General features: G+C 43.9%; 2 protein-coding genes across 4 annotated transcripts in view; one reads left to right on the forward strand and one right to left on the reverse strand.

Annotated features, from left to right (window-relative positions):
* The window catches only part of Sil1 (SIL1 nucleotide exchange factor), a 318,102-nt gene that overhangs the window by 282,987 nt on the left and 9,635 nt on the right, over positions 1–25,480 (forward strand). The window lies entirely within an intron of this gene.
* Ctnna1 (catenin alpha 1) overlaps positions 5,989–25,480 on the reverse strand; it is a 177,355-nt gene continuing 157,863 nt past the window's right edge. For all 3 annotated transcript variants that reach the window (XM_027927472.3, XM_071612324.1, XM_071612322.1), the window contains 7 exons: positions 23,011–23,211; positions 22,195–22,346; positions 17,486–17,596; positions 16,138–16,319; positions 15,883–15,988; positions 13,965–14,099; positions 5,989–12,901 (listed from right to left, as the gene is read on the reverse strand). In XM_027927472.3, the coding sequence (XP_027783273.1) occupies positions 12,614–12,901; positions 13,965–14,099; positions 15,883–15,988; positions 16,138–16,319; positions 17,486–17,596; positions 22,195–22,346; positions 23,011–23,211 (1,175 nt within the window). In that variant the 3' untranslated portion in view covers positions 5,989–12,613. The remainder of the gene's footprint in view (positions 12,902–13,964; positions 14,100–15,882; positions 15,989–16,137; positions 16,320–17,485; positions 17,597–22,194; positions 22,347–23,010; positions 23,212–25,480) is intronic.

The raw sequence follows: 25,480 nt of genomic DNA on the forward strand, positions 1-25,480 counted from the left end.
CCACCAGGGGCTGATCTGGGGGCATAAAAAGGGGTTCCCATGAAAGGAATGCCACTAGTACAGGTCCAATTGAGGTCTCAGTGTCTCCTCTGCCTTCACATATGTTCACAAAATAGCATATCTGTACCGCCAGGGGAGACTCAGGCCATGAGCTGTGGGGGATCTCTGGAACAGAGGAAGGAGCACTGGGGAAGAGCCAGGCCACTGAGCTGCAGGCCTGTTGGGGCACTACTTCCCCCTCTTAACCCCAACACATCCTCAGGGCATCAGCGGGGGAAGGTCAGTCTGCAACCTGTTAGGCCCAGGAGAAAATCCAATGACGCCTTCCAAGGAGTTGGGCAGCAAGTGAGCCAGGGTTCTGGCTTGGGTTGCTTGGGGGTGATTCTGGTCCTACCATCCAATTCATTGTTCATTGTCATCTGCAGGTCTGGAGGGACCCCCTTTTCTGCCTTTCCTTTGGGTGCCATCCTGGAAACTGGCCAAGGAGTGCAGCCTGGGCCTGAAGTTAGGCAAGGAATGGTAATGGGGGCTATAACCACCAGAATTTGGTTGATGTGACTTCTTCCTGCCTGGGTCCTGTATTTTCTCCCTGTCACATGTTGGGTTCACAGGATTCTTGTCCTTATGTCCAGGAGTAGACTGAGCTATGGCTGGCTTACACCCTGATTGTTGGTACCCTGCTCCTGGACTGGGCTGAACCAGGCCCTCTGGGAGGCTGAAAGGCATGGGGACTGGGGTGAAGGTGAAGGTCCCCACTCTGTCTCTCAGCAGTCTCAGTGTTTATTAACTCACTGTTCATTCAGCCTTTCATTCAGATTCTATCGATTATGCATTAGTACATGTTGGGCCTCAAGACTCTGAGGTTAGTAAGTCACAGGTCTTGCCGTCGGGGAGCTAGGGTGGGAGGCGCAGTATGACGTATGCCGTGGTGGAGCTAAGGAAGCCCCGGACCTAGTGGATGGGTCAGGGAAGCCTCCCTGAGATGATGATAATCAAACTGAAACCTGAGGAGGCTCAAAGGACAAATCAGGTAGGTAGGGAGGGGATTTCAGTCCCAGAAGATGCAGGAGGGCCTGAGGGGGGAGTGTGGTCCATTCAAGGAACCCATGGGGTAATTGTTGCTGGAGGAAGTGGTGTGGTTGAGGGGCATGTGGCCCAAGGTGGAGTCACATGGGTCAGTGGTGACCATGTCCTCCAGGGCCCTGTCAGCCTTGCCAAGGGTGTACTCTCATCCTGATAGCATGAGGAAGTGGGGGCTCTAGGCATCCCCTGGTTGCTGCTCCTTCATTCATTCCTTCCACACATGATGGAGGACTGCTTCAGGCCAGGCCCTCATCTGTGTGACAAGCAAGCCTTCAATGTGAGGCCAGGTGAATGCCAGGGCACTAAAGGTCAGCAAAACACCACAAAGGGACCAGGATGCCAGAAAGGCCTCTGCAGAGTTGCTGTGTGAAGGAAGCATAGTGGAAACCATGGGGGAACCTGGGCAAGTGCTTTGTTGACCAAGGGTGAAGCGAGAGCAAGGTCCTCAGGCTGGAACGTGGCTGGGGCATTGCAAGAAAAGAGGTGAATCAGCAGGAGGGAGGAATGTGGGCAAGGAAGAGCAGGCTCACAGGCTGTGGGGAGGAATTTGGGGACAGAGGAGAGACCTGCTGGGACAGTATCCCTCTTGTCAAATGGTGAGAAGAGATGATGGAGGCCAGGACAGAGCCTGGAAACAGGTGCAGATTCCAGTCAGTTTGGTGGGGGCCAGGGTGGTGGGGGAGCAGGCCTCAGCTACAAGCTTGGTGTTAAATATAGCTGAGGGGATCCCTGGCTGGATGTGGCGTGTGAGGCAAGAGGCATCAAAGGACACAGCTTCACTTTGGGCTTCAGTGAAGGTGGAGGTGTAAGTAACAAAAATAGGGAAGGTAAAAGAGGATGGGAAAGGATTGGGCCTTTGTGTGGCATGGTTTGTGTGTTTATATCAAGGTGTCCATAGGACATTCAAATGGGATGTTGAACAGGAAGCTGGGGCCAGAGTCTGGAGCCTTGGAAAAAAGTCTAGGGGAAAAAAAGGGCCAGACACCATGTGTGAGAGAGTCCTGAGGATTAGAAGTGTGGTGAACTGGTTGTTAAATATAGCTCTTGTTTAAAAAAAAAAAAAAAAAAAAAAAAAAAAAAAAAATATATATATATATATATATATATATATATATATATATATAAACTTATGATTAAATAACAGATTAAAAAGCAAAAGTAAATTAAAAAAAACTAGTAAAAGAAGCAAATTAAACCCGTTGAATGCAAGAAAAAGAAATAATGAGCAGAAACCAATAAAATCGAAGATGGAAAAGCTAGAGAAAATCAATGAAAATAAAAGATGGTTCTCTGAAAAAGAAGGAAGACACAAATCACCAATATCAGGGATGAAAGAGGGATATCACTATGTGGACTCAGAGCATTAAAAAGATAAGTGAATATATTACAAACAACTCTAAATAAGAAAGTTGTAAAATCAGTTGACAACTTAGAGGAAATAATGGACCAACTCTTTGAAAAACACAGTTTTTCACTGTTATCAGTTTCTGTTGCTACTCTAACAAATCATCATGAACCTGGTGCCTTAAAATGCCTTGATTTACTTTCTTACAGTTCTGTGGGTTAGAAGTCTGCCACAGTTCTCATGAGGCAAAAACCAAGGTGTCACAGGGCTGCAGTTCTTTATAGGCTCTGGGTAGGGGCCACCTCCCTGTCCTTTTCAGTTTCTTGTGAAAATTTCTTGCCTCAGAGGCTTTCCTTTACTGTCACCTTGCAAAAGCAAGTCAAATTCTTTTTATGACATCATTTAAACTTTTTTTTTTTTTTTTTTTTGGTACCAGATTGAACCCAGAGGTACTTTACCACTGAGCCACATCCCTGGCCCTTTTATTTTTTATTTTGAGACAGGGTCTCACGAAGTTGCTTAGGTCCTTGCTAAATTGCAGAAGCTGGCTTTGAACTTGGGATCCTCCTGCCTCAGCTTCCTGAGCTGCTGGAATTGTAGGTGTGCACCACTGCACCTGGCTCATCTCCCTATCTTAAAATCAATTTGCAACCTTGATTCTGTCTACATCCTTAGTCCCCCTTTGCCAGGTAACAATGTAGCCACAGGTTGCAGGGATTAGGATGTGGACACCTTTTGGGGAGCCACTGTTCTGCCCACCCCAAATACAAACTGCTAAAACTCACTCAAGACAGATAACTAGTAGAATCCCCTATCAATTAGATAAACTGAATTCATAATGTCTTTCTACAAAGGAAACTCCAGACCAGATGTTTCACTAGCAAATTCTACCAAATAATATGGATTCCATACAGTCTATAGAAGAAAACACTTGCAAAGTCATGACACAAGGCCAGCATCATGAATATCAATATATTTTCCCCAAGTCCCTAAATCCTTAGCATGGAAGTCCAACAAAATGTTGGCAGATCCAATGCAGCAATGTATAAAAGTTGTAAGCAAATGGAGTTTATCCTAAGCAAGAGAGATTAGTTCAGCTCAAGTTACCATATTCCCAGATTAAAGAAGAAAGGCCATTAGTACAAATGTGGTATATAAAGAAAGTGAAAGGAAAATGTGAGGATTCCATTAAAATAGAAGAAGGGATTGAGAGGGAATGAGAAGGGACTGGACAAGGAAAGAGCAGTGGAATGGATCTGCCCAGCTTGTCTGTGTACCTGTAGGAAAGCGCCACAGCGAGTCTTCACCATCGTGTACTTCCACGAGACACTGACTAGACAAAAGTTAATTAAAATAAATAACAAAGACTAGTAGAATAGAGGGGAAGGAAAGGAGAAGTACTGGGGACTAAATTAGAGCAAATTATATTCCAATCCTTATCTCAAGATGAATCCTAATATGTATAACTTTTTAAAAAGAGCAAAGAAAAAGGAGAAGAGCCTTACGATCATCTCAAGAGATGCAGAAAAAAATTGACAGAGCCCAATATTCATTCACTTCACATGCTCTCAGCAAATTAGGAATAGAGGAGAATTTCCTTACCTCCTGAAGGGAAACTACATAAAAACCTGCACCTAACATCAGGCTTAATGGTGAAAGACTGAATTCTTTCCCCTAAGATCCAGGACAAGAGTGATCTGTCTCACAATTTTTTTTTTTTTCAATATTGTGCTGAAAGTCCTGGATGGTGCCTGAAGGCAAGAAGATGAAATAAAAGCATAAAAGAAGAAATAAAACTCTGTTCACAGATGACATATCAATGTAGAAAATCTCATAGAATCTGCAAAAAAATATACAGCTAGAGTTTAGCTAGGTCATAGGATATAAGGTATACACAAAAATCAATTCTATTTCTATGTACTAGTAACGAACAAGAAATTAAAAACAGTACTAGTTATAATAGCATTGAAAGTGAAATAATAGTAGGATTTTATGCTGATACAATAGGCGCAAGATGTTATGCTGCAAACAACAAATAACTGATGAAAGAAATCAAAGATCTAAATAAAGGAGGAGCTATATTGAGTTCATGGGTTGGAAGACTCCATATTGTTGAGCTATCATTTCCCACAAAATTGATCTATAGATTCAATGAAATTCCAATAGGAATTTTTAAATGTCAAGAAAATTTACATGGAAACACAAAGCAACTAGAATAGTTAAGACAATTTTGAAAAAGAGGAACAAAGTTGGGGAGACTTACACTAGCTGATTTTCAGACCATAAAACTAGTAATCAAGAAAGCGAGGGGCTGGAGATATAGCTCAGTTGGTAGCGTGCCTGCCTCACATGTACAAGGTGCTGGGTTCAATCCCCAGCACCCCACCCCCCAAAAAAAAGAGTGAACCTGGTGTGATGGGTGTCATCTCAGTGATTTGGGAGGCTGAGGCAGGAGGATGACAAGTTTGAGGTCAGCCTTAGCAATAATGAGACCCTGCCCCAAAATAAAAAGGACTGGGGAGGTAGCTAAGTTGTAAAGCACCCCTTGTTCAATCCCTAGTACCCCCTCCAAAAAAAAGTGTGGCCTTGGTCAAAGGATAGACACATAGGTCAATAAGTTACACTAGAATTTAGAAATAGACCCACACAAATATGGTAGTCCCTCTTTATCCACAAAGGATATGTTCCAAGACCCCCAGCAGAGACCTAAAACTAATGGTAGTACCAAACACTCTAATCCTAGGTTTTTTGTTTTAACCAAGCACTGTGTTTATAACTTGAAGTTTTGAGGTGTGATAGCAAAATCAATACAAATTTCTCTAATAGGATTCATTTTATTATAGATCTTAGCAAATTCAATGTTTTGTTTTCTAATTGAGAACTTTCACCCTTTTACTTTAAGGGAGTACTTTATACCTTCTCTGTGACATATTCAGATTGCCAGCATCACTACTGTTACACTTTGGGGCCATTATTAAATAAGTGTTACATGAGCACAAGCACATGACAGTTGATCGGATGACCACAATGGCTACTAAATGACTTAATAGGCAGGTAGTATATACAGTATGGTTACACTGGACAGCTTGGTCAGGATGGATCTGGGTGGTGCAAGATTTTATCATGCTACTCAGAATGTCATACAGTTTAAAATTTATGAAATGTTTGTTTCTGGAATTTTCCATTTAATATTTTTGGACCGTGATGGACCAACGGTAACTAAAACCACAGAAAGAAGAACTACAGATAAAGGGAAACTACTGTGTAGTTAATTGGTTTGTTTTTGTTTTCATGTCAGTTGGTTTTTGATGAAAGTGCAAAGGCAATTCAAAGTAGAAAGGATTGTTTTTTCAATAAATGGTGCAATTGGAGAGTTGTATTTTTTAAAATGAGCCCTGACCTGTATACCTGATATCTTGTACAAAATTTAACTCAAAAATCAATCATAGACCTAAATATAAAATGATAAAACTCATAAGAAAACAGGAGAGAAATCTTTGAGACCTGGAGTCAGAGTTCTCAGAACATCAAACTCACCATTCATAAAATGAAAACATTGATAAATTGGAAAAACTTTTATTCCATGAAAGAAACTGTTAAGAGAATAAAAAACTTGTTACGACCAGGAAAATATTTCAAATCAGATAGTTGACTAAGTATGTAAGAAAATCACCAGTAAGAAAATACCCAACCCAATAAAAACTAGGCAAAAGATTTGAAAAGACATTTCACCAACAAAGATACAGATGGCAGAGAAGCACATGTAAAGATGCCAAACCTTATTAGTAGTTAAGGAAACATAGAATGAAACCATAGCGAGACACTGCTGTCTGCCTATTAAATGGCTTAAAAAACCCACAGAAACAAAGAAGCCTGTTGACACCACAGGAGGAGGAAGTGGAGCCACTGGACACTCATTGCAGGCTGGAGGGTGCAGAATGGCGTAGACCCCATAGCAAACAGCATGCAGAGTTTCTTGTAAACATATTCTTGGCACAGAATATAGTGGTCTCATTCCTATGTGTTTAGTCGAGATGAACAAAAATTTGTTTACACAAAACCTTGGATGCAAATGCTTATATATCAGTTTTATTTGTTTTTTAAAAAACAAAAACTGGAGACAACTGAGGTGGCCCTCATCTGGGGAATGGATGAACAATTTATAGTACACCCTCATAAGGAATACTACTCAGCAGTAAAAAAGAAATGAGCTAAGGCTATACACAACAATACACACACATTGCACAAGCATCATGCTAATTGAAATGCAGTTTGGCCAGACTCGAAAGGCTGTAGGGTTCTGTTTGTGTTTGGGAAAAGGTGAAAATATAAGGAAAGGGTTTTGCCAGGACTTTGATGGGGGATGAGTTGGGGTTTTGTTTTGCTTTGTACTAGGGATTGAATCCAGGGGCGCTTTACCAGTGAGCCATGTCTCAAGCCCTTTCTAAATACTTTATCTGTCTAGATGTAGGGGCTCACTAAGTTGCTGAGGCTGGTTTTGAACTCCTGATCCTCCTGCCTCAGCCTTCCCAGCTGTGGAATTATTGGCGTGGGCCACCAGGGCTGGTACATCAGAAAGAGTAGATTGTACTTGAATTCCAACCTAAATTTCAAAAAGGTAATGAATTCAGAAAGCAAATCCTTTTCTAATGCCTACATGTTACCATGATCTGGAGATGATCCAGCTCTGGATGTGTCCAGGAGATGGCTGCCATAGTGACTGCCAGTCATGTGGCACAGTGTTTTCACCATGGAAATTGGGACATGCTGCAGATCAACTTACCACTTTGTTCATAGTCTAGACTTAAGAAAATGATGAGGAAAAAGTTAACAATGCCAGTTAAAAGTAAGTTGTTTGTAGCAGTGATATTGTCAATAGCACAAAAAATGGAGAGAGTCATTTTACAGTAATTCACAACTGCTGATTCCACAAAGTTACTCATTTTCTAACAAGTACAATTCCACCATAAGGGTTTGTTGTTTCATCTTGCTCCTTAAGGTAAACAAAAATATAGGTCAAGCAACATTCATGTCAGAACTAGATTCATTTGTCAGTGGCAGCCATAGGATGGCTATGGAAACGAGTGCTGCAAAAATCAGTGAAAGCCTTTATAAGAATCAGTCAGCTAGGCGAAGTTCAAAGTAGAGTGTTGTGTATTTTAATATTATTTGTAAATTGTGTGCTTTACTCCTTTATAGCAATATAATGCATAATAAAGGAATGTATGTGTGCATATGCACACACACGTGTGTACACACACACACACATACCCTTACCCTTTCCTGCCCCAGAGAGCCGTCTGTTAAACATTTGCTAGCACACCACTGCCTGGGACCATCAGCCTGGAGGCTGATGTGGTTGGACACAGAGAAGAGGAGGACCCAAATCCAAGGTCCAAGCCCTGGAACTGGTCCACACCAGAGACCTCAAGGAGAACAAGCTGGGTAGGAGCAGAAGCGAGGGGGAAGTGGTCACTGTCATCTCATGTAAGGGACCTCTGAGGCTACAGTACGGGTGGTCAGAACCTGGGGCATTAGGGTCTTGAATCTGGTGGTGGCCTGGGCCACTTGCCACTAGGCAACTTGGGTGAGCCCCTTCACCTTTCTCCATCCCTTCTTCAGCTAGGAGGTTGGAGGAGTGGTGCTAGCACTGGCACGTCACCAGTTTTGGAGATGAAATGAGGTGATATGGTAAAGCCAGACACTGGCCCTGGGGTACCAGCACGTGGCAGCTCCTCTCCTGTGAGGAGGTAGCCCTGGCCTGGGTAGAGATTGGAGCAGGCTGGAGGCTGTGGGCACAAGGGCTGCAGAGGTGAGGGGGCCTTTGAAGTATCTGCCTGGGGCCACAGGAGCCACCCCAGGGCGGGTGGTTAGTAGTGGGAAGGGGGAGCCCGCCTGAGGAAGGCACAGGCACTGCCAGCGAGGGGGATGCTGAGGGTTCTGCATGAGGTCAGTGTGTGCAGGTGGTGGGGAAGCAAGTTGGAGGGGCCACAAGAGCTGTGTGACAGGCACCGTGGGGTAGAGGGAGCTGGGACTTGGCTTCTGTCCCCAGGCCTCACTCTGGGTGTGTCATTGAAACTGCTGATAGCAACAGCATGTAGGTCCTGGCCCAGAGCAAGTGTCTGAATGCAGAGGCCAGGCAGTCCCCTTAGTGAACAGCGAAGGGGTGGGAACCAGCACTTCTCCAGAGCAGGGTGGGACACAGTGTCTCCTCACATTCTGCCAAGGCTGCGCTGCTCGGGTCAGGGATGACAGTAGGGTTTCAGGATTAGGCTCAGTTTAGGCTCTCTAGGTCTCTGGAGGTGCATCCTGGGTTGCCAGTTTTGGCGCTCTAGCATCTTTGATAGAGTGGTTTAAATCAATAAATGTTAACATAACTCTGATTTTTTGTCCTTTTCTGGACACAGGAGAAGAACAGAGCCAGTGCTGAGTTCCTGAACAGAGGGACTCCTGCTTCCAAGAAGGCAGGTGCTGTGATGGTCCCTGGAGGTGCTGCTGGGGCAGGGGAGGGAACAGGCCAAGGGGACAAGGGACAGTGGGGCTGCTGTTTCTCATTGTGCTATAAAGGATGACTAAGTGATCCATAAGTTAATATTAAAATATTATCGTAATATTATAATATCAGCACATCAAACAATAGATACTGCTTAAAAAGAAGCTTAAATTTTAAAAATTTGACTTCTTAAGCTGGGCTGTACACCAATAGTTCCAGCAGCTTGGGAAAATGAGGTAGAAAGGTCAGTTGAGTTCCAAGGCCAGCCTGGGCAAAATATCGAGACCCCTGTCTCAAACAAAACAAACTTGTAAATAATGGCATCAAGGTCAAGAGAGACTATAGGGATGGTGAGGCCTGGGGAATGCCTGTGACACATATGGGTTGGAAGAATGCGGCTCCGTAACGGGCTCCCTGTGAAAGCCGGGGCCCTCTGGGAAATGCTTCTAGAGGGCAGTGTGAGTGCAAATGGCAGGGCCCCAGGGCTGGACACAAAAAAGAGTGGTCAGATGGTTAAGGGGGCAGCCAGACAGGCCTTTGACAGGGGTTTGAGGCAGTCAAATAAGTGCAGCTGTTCAGGAGCCTCTGCAATGACCCCAGTAAGGGGTTCAGGCCAGTGGCTGGGCTGAGAGCTGGGCGTTGATGCAATGGGGCCTGGGGTCTTGCTGGGGTGGGGTGGTGGACATCAGATGAAACAGATGGAGACAGACTGGATCTGGTGCTGAGGTGTGGGAGACAGTTTTGGAGTGTGACAAACTAAAGAACAAAAGCCAATGAGAGGGCTGGGGTTGTGGCTCAGTGGTAGAGCACTGTCCTAGCATGTGAGAGGTACAATTCTCAGCACCACATATAAATAAGCAAAATAAAGGTCCACTGACAAATAAAATTAAAAAAAAAACAAAAACAAATAATGAGAAGAACATCCCCGAGTGTCAGCAGAGGCCAGGTAAAGGGAGGCTGCTGGTTAAGTAGCCACAGAATGCGGAGCAACTATATCCCTAGTGCTTTCCATGTGTGGGAAGTATGCTGGACCTTGGTGATTCTGTGGTGAACAAAATAAAGATTTGCTGCTCACAGAGAGTACACAACAGAAACAAATGGATACGTAGAGTTCAAAGCCATGAAGAGAGGACACCATAAGGATGGCAGTCCTTCTAATAAGGTGACTTTTGATGAGACAGTTGAAGGAAATGCTAGAGAATTCACAGGGCTCCCTTGGGAAGTATTTTCTGGGCTGGGGACCTCATGTACACAGGCTGAGGCAGGAAACACTTGGCATGTTGAAAGAATGTCAGTGAGACCAGGAACAGAAAGAGAATGATGAAGAATGGTTAGCGAGAAAGGCCAGAGGGTGCAGAGCCATAGCCATTACTGAAGACCTTGACTTTTACTGAGGGCCCGAAAATCAATGCAAAGTTTGGGCTCAGGGGGAGACGTGAACTGGCTTCTGGGTCAGGGAGGCTGCTGCTGGCTGGCAGCCCACCTCCTGGTCGCACCAGCATAGGTCTGTGACCAACAATGTAGCAGCAGTGATGGGGAATCACTTTCCAGACCGGGTTTTAAAAGAACACTGTGGCTTCCATCTGGCTGCTGCTGCTCTCAGATCCTTCACTTCAGGGGAAGCCAGCTGCCATGTTGTGAGCTGTTCTTTGGAAGGTCCCACAAGGCAAGGATCTGAGGCCTCTGCCAACAGCAGCATCAACTAGCTTGGAAGTAGATACCCCACCCCCCCCACAGTCAAGCTGACACCATAGCCTTAACTGATGTCATGGTCATGAGACCCTGAACCTTGACCACCCAGCCAAGTTGCTCCCGGGTTCTTGACCTTCAGAAACTGTGTTTTAGCTGCTGAGTTTTGCAAATCTGTTTAAACAGCAATAACTGATAACATGACCCGGAATGTAAACAGAGGTGGTATAGGAAAAGTAGGAAGATCTTATATTTTAAAAAGAGATTGTTTTGCTTTTTTGATATTTGGCCAGAGAAATGAGGTGACTAGTAGTGCCAGCTAGTGAGGTGGGGAAAATAGCAAGAAGGGCTTTGGGCATGAGTGGTAGAGGGCAGTGATGGCAGTGTGGTCCAGACTGGTCAAGCTTGAGATGTTATTAGGCATCCAAGTGACAGTTTAAAAGATAGGAATAGAGGCTGAATTAGAAGTGTGAGCATAGACAGAGAAAGGAAGAGGCCCAGGTACAGACACGTCCTTCAACACAGAAAAGCTGTTGGTGAAGACAGAAAACCCAGGGGAGGCATCTGGAAATGGAAGTGCTTTGCGCAAGGACTGGTCCCCCTGACCATTCCTTGGGTGTGGTCAGTGGGATCGTGGAAGAAAAAGCCAGTGTTGCAGTGTGGAAGGCAAGAGGGATGAAGCTAGAGCAGGCAAGATGACAGCTGACTGAAGTGACAGAACTTACATAAAGGTGACAATGACAATAGCCATTTCTTTAAGGAGTTTTGACTAAGAAGGGGATGGTTGTTGGGAAGAGACAGGGAGCTAAGGTGAGTTTTTAGTTCTAAGGCACTTATTTTCATGGCATGGTTGAATGTTAAGAAAAAAATGTAGAAGAGAAAGGAAGAATCAATTGTGCCTCCAAGGTCTTGATGTGAACCTTGAAGAATGTTCATGAGAGTTCCCAAGATGGAGGTACAGGTTGGGATATTCAATGGGACAAGGGTGTGGCCTGTCATGAGCCTATGAGGCAATATGGCCCTCCCTAAAACTATGGGCATAATGTCCCTCACTGAGCAACTGTCCTGGGAGAAGATGGGGAGGGCGCAGATGCTATGACAAGTCCAAGAGTATTGTGGTTCTGGTGACTGATATAGGGTTTCTCACACCCTAGGCAAGTGCTGCACCACTGAGCTGCAACCCAGTCCCCAAGACGCTTCCTGAAAGCAGATACAGTGACTTCAGCCTCTTATATTTGGTTTCATAGTGGACTTTATTGGGAAAAGCTAGTGTAAAAAACATTCAAATTAATAAAATTTAAATAAGACAGTAAAAGTATACCTTGTAGCTATAGTAATCAATGTAGTAATCACAAATAAGGTAAAATCTAAATTATGGCCTAAGCAAACATATTCATTCTGTCAGGCTTCTATTGCAAGCCTAAGGCAGGAAACACTGCAATTATTAGAAGTGAGCCCAATGATGACTTTGCCTATGCAGTTGGGGAGAAAAAAGCATGTTCAAATTACGGCATCCCAACATCCCAGCCTGAAAAAAGCAACATTATTATTAATGTTCTGCAGCAGAGTGCATTAGTAATTGTAGCCATGCATTATAATTCTTATTTCATAAAAAATAATCGAGTTTTTTGGTGTGTTTTGTTTTTCATGATATGTTTTTATCCCTTGCAAGACCTTTCTGGGACATTCCTCCTCCACAGTTGAGTCCACTCTCTTTGCTGAGAGAATGGGTATTCCAATCTGATTGTTACTAACAAGTTAATGTGGGATTTGCTTTGGTTATGGAATTTTTATTTAAGCTTATAAAAATACAGCTAGAAATATGCTCCTGAATCTAAAAGCATTTTTTGACCAATTTAAACATATCCTGGCAAAATTCACCACCTGGCTGGTTTCAAAATCTTCCTATGTAAGTGTTCTCTACTTAGCAAGTATACTTGAGTGAAGAACAGTGATTGATCTTTAAGAGCCCCTGCGGGTGGGGGCAGGTGGTTAAGGCAGAATTAGATGCTGTCCATGGCTTTGAACTCACTGAGGGCCTGCACAGGGTTCACATGCTTCTTCTGAGATGCCCGCTTAATCTTGGTCTGTGTCTCATCCTGCTTCTCTCTCTTCACCAAGGGCTTCTTCTCAGGTGCCTTCATCTTCCAGGACACAGCAGGAAGGTTGAGGGAAGCCATGCCCTGGGACTTTTGGTATTTGGTAGAGGCTACATAGGATGCCTTCACTGTCTGCACCACAGCATTCATCAAGTTCTTGGCTGCCTGGATCAGGGACATGGCACTGTCCACCTACAAGGCACAAATGGGACAGTAAGGAGTCATATCTGATGGGAATGACCCTCTAGCACCACAATCTGGGCAGGTCCCCAGAGTACAGAATACTGGCCAGCAACCTTGTTTCTGATTGGATACAAAAAGCCTTAAAATACCCATGTTTCAGATCCTCTGACAAAGGAAAGGGCGTGCAAGAAAGTATACAGGTCATCATCATTTTGCCTTCTTCCACCCCTCAAACATTCGTTCACAAAACAAACACTGGAGGTGGACTGGCATCTATCTTTTTGACACTGAGTGACTGAAGAACTAGAAGCACTGAGGAGGAATCCAGTCAGGCCCCTATCTGACCAATATACCTATTCCCCCTCTGCTTTCATTCATGACACAGGCATCTCCTCCCTTATTTTAGAGGATCTGGAAGATTGCTCCATAGAAGACAGATGAGTAAAGGGTGTCAAATGTTCAATTTTTTTTTGGCAGTATTTGGCCTTGTGTATGTTACCCAAGCACTCTGTCACCTTTTTAGAGACAGGGTCTTGCTAAGGCTGGCCTCAAACTTTTGATCCTCTTGCCTCAGCCTCCCAAGCAGCTGGGATTATAGTTGTGTCTCATTGTGCCTGGCTGAAATATTCCTTTTAAAGGAAATTCCGTGGGATTAACAGAAGTTGTGGGGACTCAGCAAAACAAGGTGAGGAGGACCCAAAATTGAGACCCGATTAACAGGAAAAAGAATAGCTACAATTCTGCACTATTGGGTAGAAGAAAGCAGACTATCTACTTTGCAATTTCTGAAGAGGCTTAATTCTTCTCTGGGAAAGATAAAAATATTTTTCCCAATGAGTGGCCAGCTCTGATAGTGGCTGTAGCTATCACTAATCATGCCATGCTAAACAGAGCTGCAATTCTGCAGGGAGATGTGCAGCTTGTGGCCTCCGGGGACCAAGAAAGAACTTGGGAGTTTCTGCCTAGCACATGTTCCCCAAGTGAGGAGTGTATATAGATAAGACTAGAGGCTGCTTTCATTTTAGACATAGTGGTAAGAAAAGGTGATGAGCAGGAATGCACTAACACTTACCCCAGAGACAACAAGCTCTCCACCAAGGTTCTGGACCTCAGCCTTGACTTTGCTGCAAATGTTGAGCTGGTGGCAGTAGAGGGCAATGCGTTGCAGGTAGGCCAGCAGGTCCTGCTTGCAGGCTGAGTCTGGACACTGAGGGGAGAACAAACTCAGCAGGCTCAATAACACTGCAGGCCCAGTGACAGCACCCCACCCTAGGCCCAGTTCTGAAAGTTTCCTCTCCTCTTGCTGGAGCAAAGGGCAAGAGAGATAAATTACCCAGTTATTTGGGGTGTTCACATCACTTGGCTCAGGGAAGGAGGCAAGTCCCCTCGGGGAGCCCTAAATGTGCTGCATAGCATGGGACATAAAGACTTCCTGAGCCCTCCTTTCACTAACTCCACAACTTGGGAGAAACCACTACTGCCAAGGATTCAATTTTTTAGTAGGGAGGAAGCATATGGCCCTAAAAAGTCTCAGCAAGAGCCTGATTACGTAGAAAAGAATGTGTTAAGCTACGGACACTACCCAGTCAAACAAATAGCTCTTCTGCCGTGAAGCATTTTACTTGCCCAGTTTTGGGTGCAAATATTAAACAGCCAATGACAGGAGACATTCACTTGAGGCAAAGATGGAGGATGTAGAAGTAAACCAAAGCAAGAAACCTTGACCAAATACAGGGAAACAGTGGCCCTGCCCAGCTCCTGATACTGTTGAATCTCAGGTTGCTTTACCTAAAGGAGGAATCCTCATACCTCTCAAATGTTTGAAACACTTTCTTCCGATGAGACTGGGGCCTCACTGTGAACAACAGAGTTGTATAAAATGAAGCTTGTAGTTCATTCTGGAGACTGAATTTTTTTCTAAGAAGGCCCTGTGTTTTATGATGGCAGTGTTGGTAGCTGCATGCAGAATAGGGTGAAGACAGGAAAGAGGAAGGGAGAGGCCATGGTGGTCAAGATAGGTGGAATGGAGCTCTGGATAGAGCTGTTAATTTCAGACAGGAAAAACTTTGATGGTGTCAAGATACATATATGGTCACTAGAAGCAACAAGGCTTCTTACTGGGTGGTGTGAAGGATGATTTCAGAATATTTGCTTTGAGTAATAAGGGGCAGCTGTCACTCATCTGGCAGTAGATGAGGCTGAAAGTTTGAATAATTCAGAAAAAAGAATGTGGAGGGAAAAATTAGCTTCTCTGATAAGTCTTAGAGCACCACACTATCCAGGAGATAGAAGCATAGTTTTCTGACCTATTACTATGAGGGAATAAAGGGATGAAACTGCTGGTTGAGAACAGGCAATACAAAGAACATGGAAGTCTGTCCCCAGCTAGGCACAGCAGCATTTCAAAATGCTGCTGGCCAATGGGGTGGGTTTTATTGTTTTGTTTGGGGGTGGGGGGTCCCCATGCTGGGGATTCTTTCACACAGCTAGGCAAGCACTCTACCACTGACACTTTTAAAGGTCTCCCTAAGTTGGCCTAGGCTGGCCTTGAGTTTGTGATTCTCCTGCCTTAGTCTCCTGAGTAGCTAGATTACAGATGTGCACTACCCCACCCCACTAGGGCTCCTGATTTTTATATGAAATAAACCGTGAGAGAGATACACGTGTTTCTAGTGTGTTAGGGTTGGCAGAATCAGTTTCTGCTCAGACCTGAAGTTCTTAAGAACTGAGAAATAAATAAATCAACAGCAAGTGTTCATTGTATATTAACTGAGATGAGTTCTAATGGGAACCAGACCTAGCTCCTCAGATTTGTCAAAGACAATACAGAAATCCTTAGAAATTTATGGTGGGATTAAAATAGGTCAGAATAATTTTTGGATAATATAAGAGTGCTATGATCATTAATGGCCACCTCAGCAATAGGTCAATCTGAACTGTCTGAGCCTAGGATAAGCTCAGAGATAAGTTCAGGAAAGTTCGTCACTTACGTGATCTGCGATGGTTCGGCCAAGTTTATCCATCCTGGATCCTGCCTCAGCAATTTTCTTGGCAGCACTAATCACATCTGATGTATTTTTGAGTGGTCCTTTACCTCTGAAAAACGAGAATAAGGATCCCTGTCCATGACACCCCCGCAGGTTCAGAGATGAACAGAACAGAAGATGTCTTACAAAGCAACCTGGCCTGTGGGGAAGAAAACTGTCCTGTCTCCTATCAGCCCGCCAGGGTGGGGTGCTGCTCACCGGGTAAAGTCAGTCATCTCCATCATAATCATACACATCTGCTTGGCCAGCACGATGATGTCGTTGCCACTGTCATCCCACTTAGACACTTCTGCATCCAGCTTGCTTTTTTCTTCCTGGAAACTGGCCACCTGTTCCGCAATCTTTGCTTTTTGCTCCTGGGGAAGCTGAGCCATGATTGCCTACAATCAGAAGTACAGAAAGCTCTTATGTAAAGAGTGTGAAGTTCTCACAGTGCATTAGCCAAGAATATCTCCAACAGGCAGTGTATGACATAGGTTGGATAATGCTTTAATAGGGTTCATTTTTCCTGAAGGGCTATTTCTTCTCATTTTTTACTGACATTTATGGCAGCCTAAATTCCCAAACCACTTTCAAGAGCAAGATTTAGTGTGCAGGGAAAGAGCATGAGAGGGGTGGAACTAGTGTGGAACTTTCACAGTCACATCTATGTAGGAACAGAAACTGGTTTAAATTTGGTTTAATTCTTTAAAAGTTTTATCTTCTGCCTCCCAGAAAATGAGAGGAGGCAATAAAGAATGTGTAGAGCTCATTCAGAGCCTGCGGGCTCTGAATGGACATGTCCAAGTTTTCAAAGTATATCAGAAGTAGCTTTAGGATGTTAATTTTGAAGAGAAAGGCAGAGAAGAATTTGCTGAGGAACATACATTCTAGTGGAACATACATTAAGCGGCTATCTGACAGCCACTTAAACCATGTTAAAGCAGCACCTGGAGCCCTCAAGGCCACAGGCCCAGGGCCAAGGCTCTGCCTCTTCGTTTCCTGAAGTGTTCGTGCCTGAGCAGGACTTAAAACAGTGACATGGTCACTGCTCAAGATGGATTTCCAAGGAGTTAAAAAAAAAAAAAAATTCTCCATAGAAATATTTCTTGGTGTCCTTCCAAAAACAAATGCTATTGATTGAAGATTTAATGACTTGAATGCAATGACTGACTGGTTTTCTTCTTGAATGTACCACTGTTATTTTTTTTAAACTCATGAATAATTAAAATAGCTCATATCCACGGTATCAGTGAGCTGGGCAAAGGCAGCAATCTTTTTCAAATTTCACAATCCTTTTAACAAATGTTGCATCGACTAGATCCTAAGCCTTTTCTGACCCAGGGATTTATCATAAACCAGAACCCTAGGGCACAGCTGAGGAGGAGGCCCATGTTCCTGCTCTGCTTCCAGTTGAACAGCAGGTGCCACAACTTAGGTTAACTTCAGTCCTACTGTTAGAGAAAAATACTGAGAGTGTTTTCCTGGAAGAGAAAAAGGCAAGGCTTGAGAAGGACAGGAAAGGTCTGCAGAACAAGTTAAAATGCCCCAAGGAGCACTTCCTTACCCGTGCACTTTGGCCAGCTATCAGCTGGTCATCTTCTGTCTGGACGCTCGTCCTGCTTCTGACATCAAAATCTTCTGTCTCAAAGTCAGAGTCATCCAACTCCTCAGGGGTCTGCCACCAAGACAGAGATCGTGAGTCAGACACAACCCTGGGCCTCCAACAACACTGTGTTTCTTGGCCAAAAGCATGAAGGACCCAGAATTCTGGGATTTAAGGTGCAGATTTCCAAACATTAACAGGTAATTAAATCACTCATCATTCTTGTATGGGCCCCACATCAGCACTTCCTAAAAAAGGCTTCTTTTACAGGGGGCAGGGCTTAATTCTTCGTAACACAGATTTATATATAAATATATTTATATATAAATATACAATTTCTTTGTATGATGTATGGCTTGCCTCCCCTCCCTGTTTTTGAGACAGGGTCTCACTATGTTGCTCTGATTGGTCTCAAACTTCTGGGCTCAAGAGATCATTTTGCCTCAACGTCTCAAGCAGCTAGGACTATGAAGTGCACAACTAGCTGGTTTTCATTTGAAACGTTATTTTTCCGACAGCTGCTTCTAAAGACAAAGGTGAGAACTATTGTTGGTGGAAAAGGTCTTAAAAATAGGGGTGTTTTCTACAGTATTAATCAGACTAATAGAACTTTCCTACTTTTTGACAAAAAGAAAATAACATAAAATTAATACTGGACTTTCTCTTAGGGAATGAAAGACTGTTTTAAGGAGTAAAAATAGGCAATGTATTCTAAAGTTTTTAAACTTTTATCAAAGGAAAAGAGGCAAGTAAGGGTTCAGTAAATTCCAAATGGACTCTTATTGGTTTTAGCTCTTTGCTTGAATTATGAAATAAAGTCTTATTTTACACAAACTATCAGCCTCATGATTAGCTACTTGAAACACAGTGTTGTCTTCCAGGAGTTATCAGAAAGGGGGCAGAGCAAGTGGAACAGCTGGGGTTGGCTCTCAGCCTAGCCAGCTGGCCTGTGACAAGAGGGCAGCAAGGTGAGGCCCTCATCTGCACCTGTCCCTCACCCAAGCCCAGGGCAGGGGCTTGTTGTAAGGTTCAAATGGAGGACATGTGAGAAGTGCTCAGAAACCAACAAGAGCATCAAAGGTTCTGACATGTGCAAAGGCTCCTCCCTAAATAAGACAAAGTAAGAATGGTATACGTCACACAAGGTACCAGAGAGCACATCAACATTGAGACCCTTGGGTCCTGCTGATTTTATGGCACAAAATTTGATGCCACCACTGGTGATTTTAATGCCGTGGTCACAAATATCTTTAGTGTTGTGCACTCAGGGGCTTTTCAAAGTAGGGTCTCCTAACATCATCTCTAACCTCCCCCAACCACCCATCACAGACCAAAGAACTACTCCTGCCAAGAAAACAAGTAACTCCTTTTTTAATATTCAAATATCCATTGAGGTTGAGTATCTAAGTGCGCTATTCTGGGCCTTAGAGATACAAAATGACACAAAGATACCTGTTCTTTACATAATCTAATGAGAACAGTGGCAACAAACTAATAAGTGAATTATATACAAATGTTATAAATAAATAGAGCAGTGAAGGGAAACTGGGTAGTCAGGAAAGGTCTCCTAAGGCAGTGCTGTGGGAAGGTGAAGGGAGATGGAGGAGGAGTGTTTGCCTGGGGAAGCAGATGAATAGCAAGGAGGCCACAAAAGAGGGACTTGGCTCACTGCTCTGAGTAAAGGGGACAGCAACAGGACACGAGGATGGAAAGGCAACAGAATCAGATCCCAGAAGGCTTCACAGGCCAGTGTGAGAATTGAGTGATGGCAGCTTTTGGAAAGTTTGAAGCAGTGGATGACATGATCTAACCAAAGCTTGAAGGCATCACTCTGGCTGCTCTCAGACAATGAGACTGTAGGCATCTCCAGATGGACCAGGTGACAGATGCTAGGGGCTTGTTCAGATTCTCTATCAGGAAGGAAAAGCCAATAAGACCAGATGAGAGGTATGCAACAGAGAGAACTTAAGGAGAATCGAAGGTTTGGCCTGAATGAGGATGATGTTGTGATCAAGGTAAGAAGCTTGGGCATAACAAGTGCTCAGGGAGTGGGCAAGTCAGCTACACAAGCTACACATTGGAGAGTCAGCTTCTCATTGTTGTCCAGGGACTTCCCAACAGCCCCATCAATGTTAGTGAGATAACAAACCAACAAAGAGAAGGAAAAGGGCCAAGAGATTTCTTTCCCCTCTTACTATGGAATAACCAACAGAAAAAGTAGATGAAGTAAGGTAATGAACATGGAATCTCATGCCTGTTGCAGGGATGGCCTCAGCCAGGAGCATAATCAGGGATGTCCGTGGTACCAAAAGGAAGCCATGGGGCACAAGCAGAGGGGAAAGACTTCTAAGTGCCTCATTATCCTGAGTGGAATCAGCAAAAAGGCCACATTAGGAAATGGGGGCTCAGGTGTGGGAGGGCTGAGGCGAGCAAGGAAGTATGAAACAGCTATAGACTCTAGGCTAGAATTGGGAGATGGACAACTGATACTGGGCACCAAGGGCCCACACGTGGTCATGGCTTCAGTGACCCCTGTCAGGGTGGCTGTGTTGATCTGTACCATACCCAGCCAGAGAGTGCAGGACTTCACTAGGACTACGTTTTGCAAAGTATGAATAAGGAAGAGGGGAAATGGATATGACCCAGACTCAAAACTAATAAATGAATGAACCAAGGACCTGAGGGTTGAATGCAAATAACAAGTGGGGAGACCATCCAACTAAAGTACTGGTGAGCTCAAAGGACTGTTCTGAGTCACAGTACTGGAAGGAGTAGGTTGAACACTGAAACTGGGATAATGGAGGGGGTGTAGATACTGGTAGTGACGTGACTAAGGCATGGCTATGGAAGTGAAGTTGAAGTAGGGGAATTATGAGACAGAAATAGGGATGTAGAGCAGAACAGCAAGTGAGAAGCTAAATCACAGTGTCTCCAAATGAAGCCTCTTTCCTCAGCCTTGCATAAGCACTCCTGGCTACCTCACTTTTGTCCTGAAAGGCTTCCCCGTATATTCTATCACTCTTCACATGCCTGTTGTCCAGGGGAAGTTCTGTTAAGACCTTTGTCATTCTTTAGTCCCAGCACAGCTATCAACATAGTAAGAACAGCCATTAGGTGCCAGGACCTTGTGGAACCCATCAATTACACTGTCTCTGTAAAACCATAAAAGCCACCATTACCTCCATTTTTAAGAGAAGAAATCAGCATCAAGAGAGACAAGGGAATTCATTGGATGAAGAACCCAAGCTTCCTGCCTGCTCTTAGAAGTGGTTTCTCACAACCAAGACAGCACTACAGGGCCTGAAGCATCTCTTAGATGAACACAGCTTCAACCCTCTTCAACCCATTCTGGCTCAGCCTCAGATATCCAGCCACACCTCTGCCATTAGGGCTTTTTTTTTTAGTTGGAGATGGACACAATGTCTTTATTTGTTTTTCTTTATGTGGTACTGAGGATCGAACCCAGGGCCTCACACGTGCTAGGCAAGCCCTCTACCACTGAGCCACAAACTCTAGCCCTGCCATTAGGGCTTTTAAAATTCTATTTCTAGATGTATGCTAATATGTAAAGAACCTTGGCAAAATGTACATCACCACTGATATACACGACCTTGGAACCCTCACACACTGCTATACCAGGCTTTAGGCTGAATGTGGGTTCCTTAGCACAGCAGCAGGAATAAAGACAGCAAAGCCTCCATCAGCTGGGGCCCCACCAATACATCCAGATGAGCCTGGAGCCTGCATGAGCACCATCAGTGCACCATCTGTACAGCAGGCAGATGCCATATTCCACATGCCTGCTTTGCAGTTACAGCAAGGGCCATCCAGTTGGCCCAGAGAAGAACGTTCATGGACCCTGTCTCCTCAGACTCCAGAGCAACATGCTTATGCTCTCAGCAGCATGCAAGGGATCAATTGCTGTGGGACAGACAGCCAGGACAGCTAGGCCCAGCACCATAGGGGTGTACTAGGGTGGGGTTGGTAGTTTCTAAAACCGGTTGGTTTATGCCCCAGAAGAGGCCAAGGACTTTCTTGCAGACAATGAGAACTGCTGTTTCCTTGGAGAAGACTGGTCAAACAAGGAGGCAGTATACCCTAAGATTCTAGCATCCTGCCTAAAAGTCTAGCATATCCTTTCCAGGAGGGACACTTAATGTAAACAATAACTTTAGCCTATGTTAAGGAAATACTTCCTTCTCTAAAATTAAGAATCTGTATTTCTGTAGTTTCCCCTCCAATTAAAACCAAAGCCACACACTACAGTAACTGCCCTAAATTAAGTCTTTAAGGCCAACTCATGCTAGCTCCCCTTCTCAGCCCAAATTTGGGCTGTTAGTTAACAGTCATTTTATCTACTTATTTGCTTTTTAAATGTTATTTACTTTTTAGTTGTAGTTGCACACAACACCTTTATTTATATGTGGTGCTGAGGATCGAACCCAGGGCCTCGCACATGCTAGGTGAGCGCTCTACTGCTGAGCCACAACCCCAGCCCCTTAACAGTCATTTTAGACAACATAATTAAATATATCTCATTCTAACAGCTTTTAGATTCATGGTTTTAATATATTGCCACTGCATCTGCTGAGTTCCAGAATGACGCATAGCTCAAGTTTAGCATATGATAAGAAAGAGGCTGTTAAAATGTCTGGAATGCAGTTACTCACCCTTATCATCAGTACTGCTTTCCTGATATCCCGGATACCATCATAAACCAGGCGAGAGGCATCGATAAACTCATTCTCATCCATGGGCTGAGCAGGGTCTGAGCTGAGGGCTTCTACAGCTGCTTCCACTTGCTCTGTGAAACGAGGCATGACTGAAGAGAAAAAAACAGGGCAGGTTGCACTAGTGAGGAGACAGCATCCTACCAACCTTCCCTGAATCCTCAAGTCAGAAAAGTCAAGGCTCATAAGGAAACTGTACTTCTCCCCATGTGAACAGTATTTATTGGTGAGGTAAATTAAGTGCAGTATTTACAAAGACTCATATAATCATCTTTGTCTCTCAACAAACTGCAATACAGGGTTTGGATGCTTGGGAACTTGAAGTGTGAGACTAACTTGAGGCCGTGTTTAAGAATAGGGCATGGTGGTGCATGCCTGTAACCCTAGCAACTCAGGAGGTTGAGACGGCCTCAGTGTCCCAATACCAAGAAGATGGGGGGGGGGGGGGAAGGATGAGAAAAATAAAACCATTAATTTAGTATTTACTCATTAATGGGATACTTAACTCAGAAGTTCATCTTAAATAGTATGTTTGGGATTTGTTCCTTGTTTATCCATGATCACCCATGATATGTTCCTGTGAAGCCTGACTTCGGTGGACTAGCTTCCCACAAGTGTGGTGTACTACCCAGAACCTGTAAGACCAGAGCCAAGTTTCCACTTCCTTTTTCCTAACCACAGGGCCCAGGCTAACAGAATGATAGCCTGCCCTACCCAGGCCATGTGTGAAGCACTATGGAGGGAGAGTCCCCGCACCTGTGTTGGAGAGCAGCTTGGTGGCTTCCAGAACTTTCTCTGTGTAGACTCCTGGCTCATAGTTGTCCATCTCTGAGGTGACTACATGAATGACCCGGGCTGCCCGACCTCGAATTGCACCAGCTGTGCGGTCCAGACCATCCACATCTTTCTCTTGGAGAGCAATGACACATTTGTTCACATCTTCCAAAATGTGATTCTCTGAGGAACAAGCAAAAAGCTGAATGAGGAAGGGGGCCTTTCACTAGAAGACAATCATTATAACTTGGTATCTGTCATTTACTGATTGTGTGCTTGGTGCCAACCACAATGTCAAACACTTTGTGCACCACTTCACTGAAGGTACCTGATCAACTGTTCCACAGAAACTTAACCTGTGGTCACTACCAGAATAACACTCTTCATTCCAGGTTTTTAAAGGAGAAATGCCCATCTTTTAGGCACCATTATTTTATAAGCCATACAGAAAATTCTTATCACAGAAACTTTAAGAACTCCTCTTCCTTTACTAATTTCACTGACCACACATTCTGAAATCTCAATCAGAAGGACATGAGTTGACTGTTAGGCTTTATCCATCCAGTCTCCACTCTCCCTCCAGGAGATGCTACTCATATTCAGAAGCCATTATAGCCCTGAGAAAGAAGTGCTGGAAAGCAGGTTTAAGCTTCCTCTGGAGGAGGCTGATAGAGTGAAGTATTTAGGAACCCTCTCATGGTACACATAATTTCTTCTCATCTCAAGGTGAGACAGAACCAAGTGGAACCTAACAAAGAATAGAGCCACTGCATTGCAAGTCTACAGGCTGCACAATGCCCCGTGGGTCACGAGAACCTTCCTATCACAATTTCCCATAAGACTGCAGGAAGGATCTCTGTTATGAGCCTGCAAGTATGATGGAGCAAGATGAAAATCACAATGAGAAATAACCAATGATGTGAAAGAACTGTTGGTTTAAAAAAAAAAAAAAAACAATAACACAACAACAACAAGTCAGAATTCTTACAGAAGGGAAAGATAGATTACCACAATACAGTTCATACCATATTTTAGCCTCTTAAAAAATCATGACAGATAGAAAGATGGTGAGTTAGAAGAAGGGTACAATCCCCAGCAGTTCATCAGCTCATGATTTAAACAGTGGTAATACCACTTTAGTGAGGTAGGTGACTAAGGGAATTCACTGAAATTCAACACTGGACAGTAACAAAATCAGACAGGGAAAGCATGGTGAATAACATTGGCTTGGGGGAACTTGTAGAATAGAGAAGCAGGCTGATCTTAACCAAACCCAGAGACAATGGGTGAGTGAAAAACAACCAAAATCACTTGGCTAATGGGTGGAGAGTCTGGTGGGAACCATTTTTAAGTGGCCACATAGCAGTGAGCAGAGGTGGGAGATTAGGAACTCATAAAAAGATGTTGCCAGCTTGACCCAGCAGTTGCCCATTGTGGGATTCAGAGGGTACCTGGACCAGCATCATTGAAACAGGCACAATGAGAATTTTGTGTAAGGCAATTCAGGCTGGGATACTGAGGAGACCAAGTCTCTTTGGTTATTGGTGCCCAATGCAAGTAAGTACCTGGAAAGATGCCAGTAACCAGTCAGCTCTGCATTCCAGGTCTGATCCTGGATAATTCACATCCATGGCAGTGAATATGTCAGGCCTTGGGAGGTTCTGACTCCTCACCCTGAAAGTAGAATTTCAGGAGGCCACAGGTGCCCAGCAGAGATTGGCATCTGCCCAGCAACAGGGTATGCGGTGAAATCTCAGATACTCAAAAAGAGTTCCAAAGGTTAGCCAAGATTATACCCACCTTCTAATTTATACCTCTGTACTAGCGAGCCCCACTATGGAATTTGTCAGCAGTCCCATGTTTATCCCATCCTACACTGAGACAGGAAGCTGAGAATTACTAAAACTAACTTTGGCTCCTGGCCATTCACAGCTGGCAGCTTGATGAGAAACAAAAAAGAAGGGGGACTTAACAACCCCCAGTCCTTGACATAAGGGTCACAGATCCCCAAAACTGAAAAATACACAACAGTATAAATAATGAACATCCATTCCTGCCAAGTTTAAACCACTGCAGTGGAAAAAAACCCCTTTATTTCTCATTAATTTTTTTTCCTTATTTCCCCTATTTTTCCTTTTTTTAATTTTTTTTTTTTTTTACTTTTTTCCAATCTATATGATTGTGTGTTCCTGCTGTGCTGATTATATATGTATGTGTGTATAAAATTTTTCTTTCATCTTAACTGCTTTCTTCATTTATTATTTAGCTTTAGAATAAGGCTTTAGTTGGGGATAAAATTTTACATGGGTATGATTTGTTTTGATCTTATTTTTGATTGCAAGTTTTCTTCACTCTCTTCCCCCACTTATAGCCAAACTGTTCAGTTCCCTCTTCCTCTGCTTTATTACTTTTAGTTATGTTCTACTCCTCCTTTATATCTGTCATATGCTAC

The sequence above is a fragment of the Marmota flaviventris genome, chromosome 5 (genome assembly GCF_047511675.1).
Source record: "Marmota flaviventris isolate mMarFla1 chromosome 5, mMarFla1.hap1, whole genome shotgun sequence".
NCBI classification, from domain to species: domain Eukaryota; kingdom Metazoa; phylum Chordata; class Mammalia; order Rodentia; family Sciuridae; genus Marmota; species Marmota flaviventris.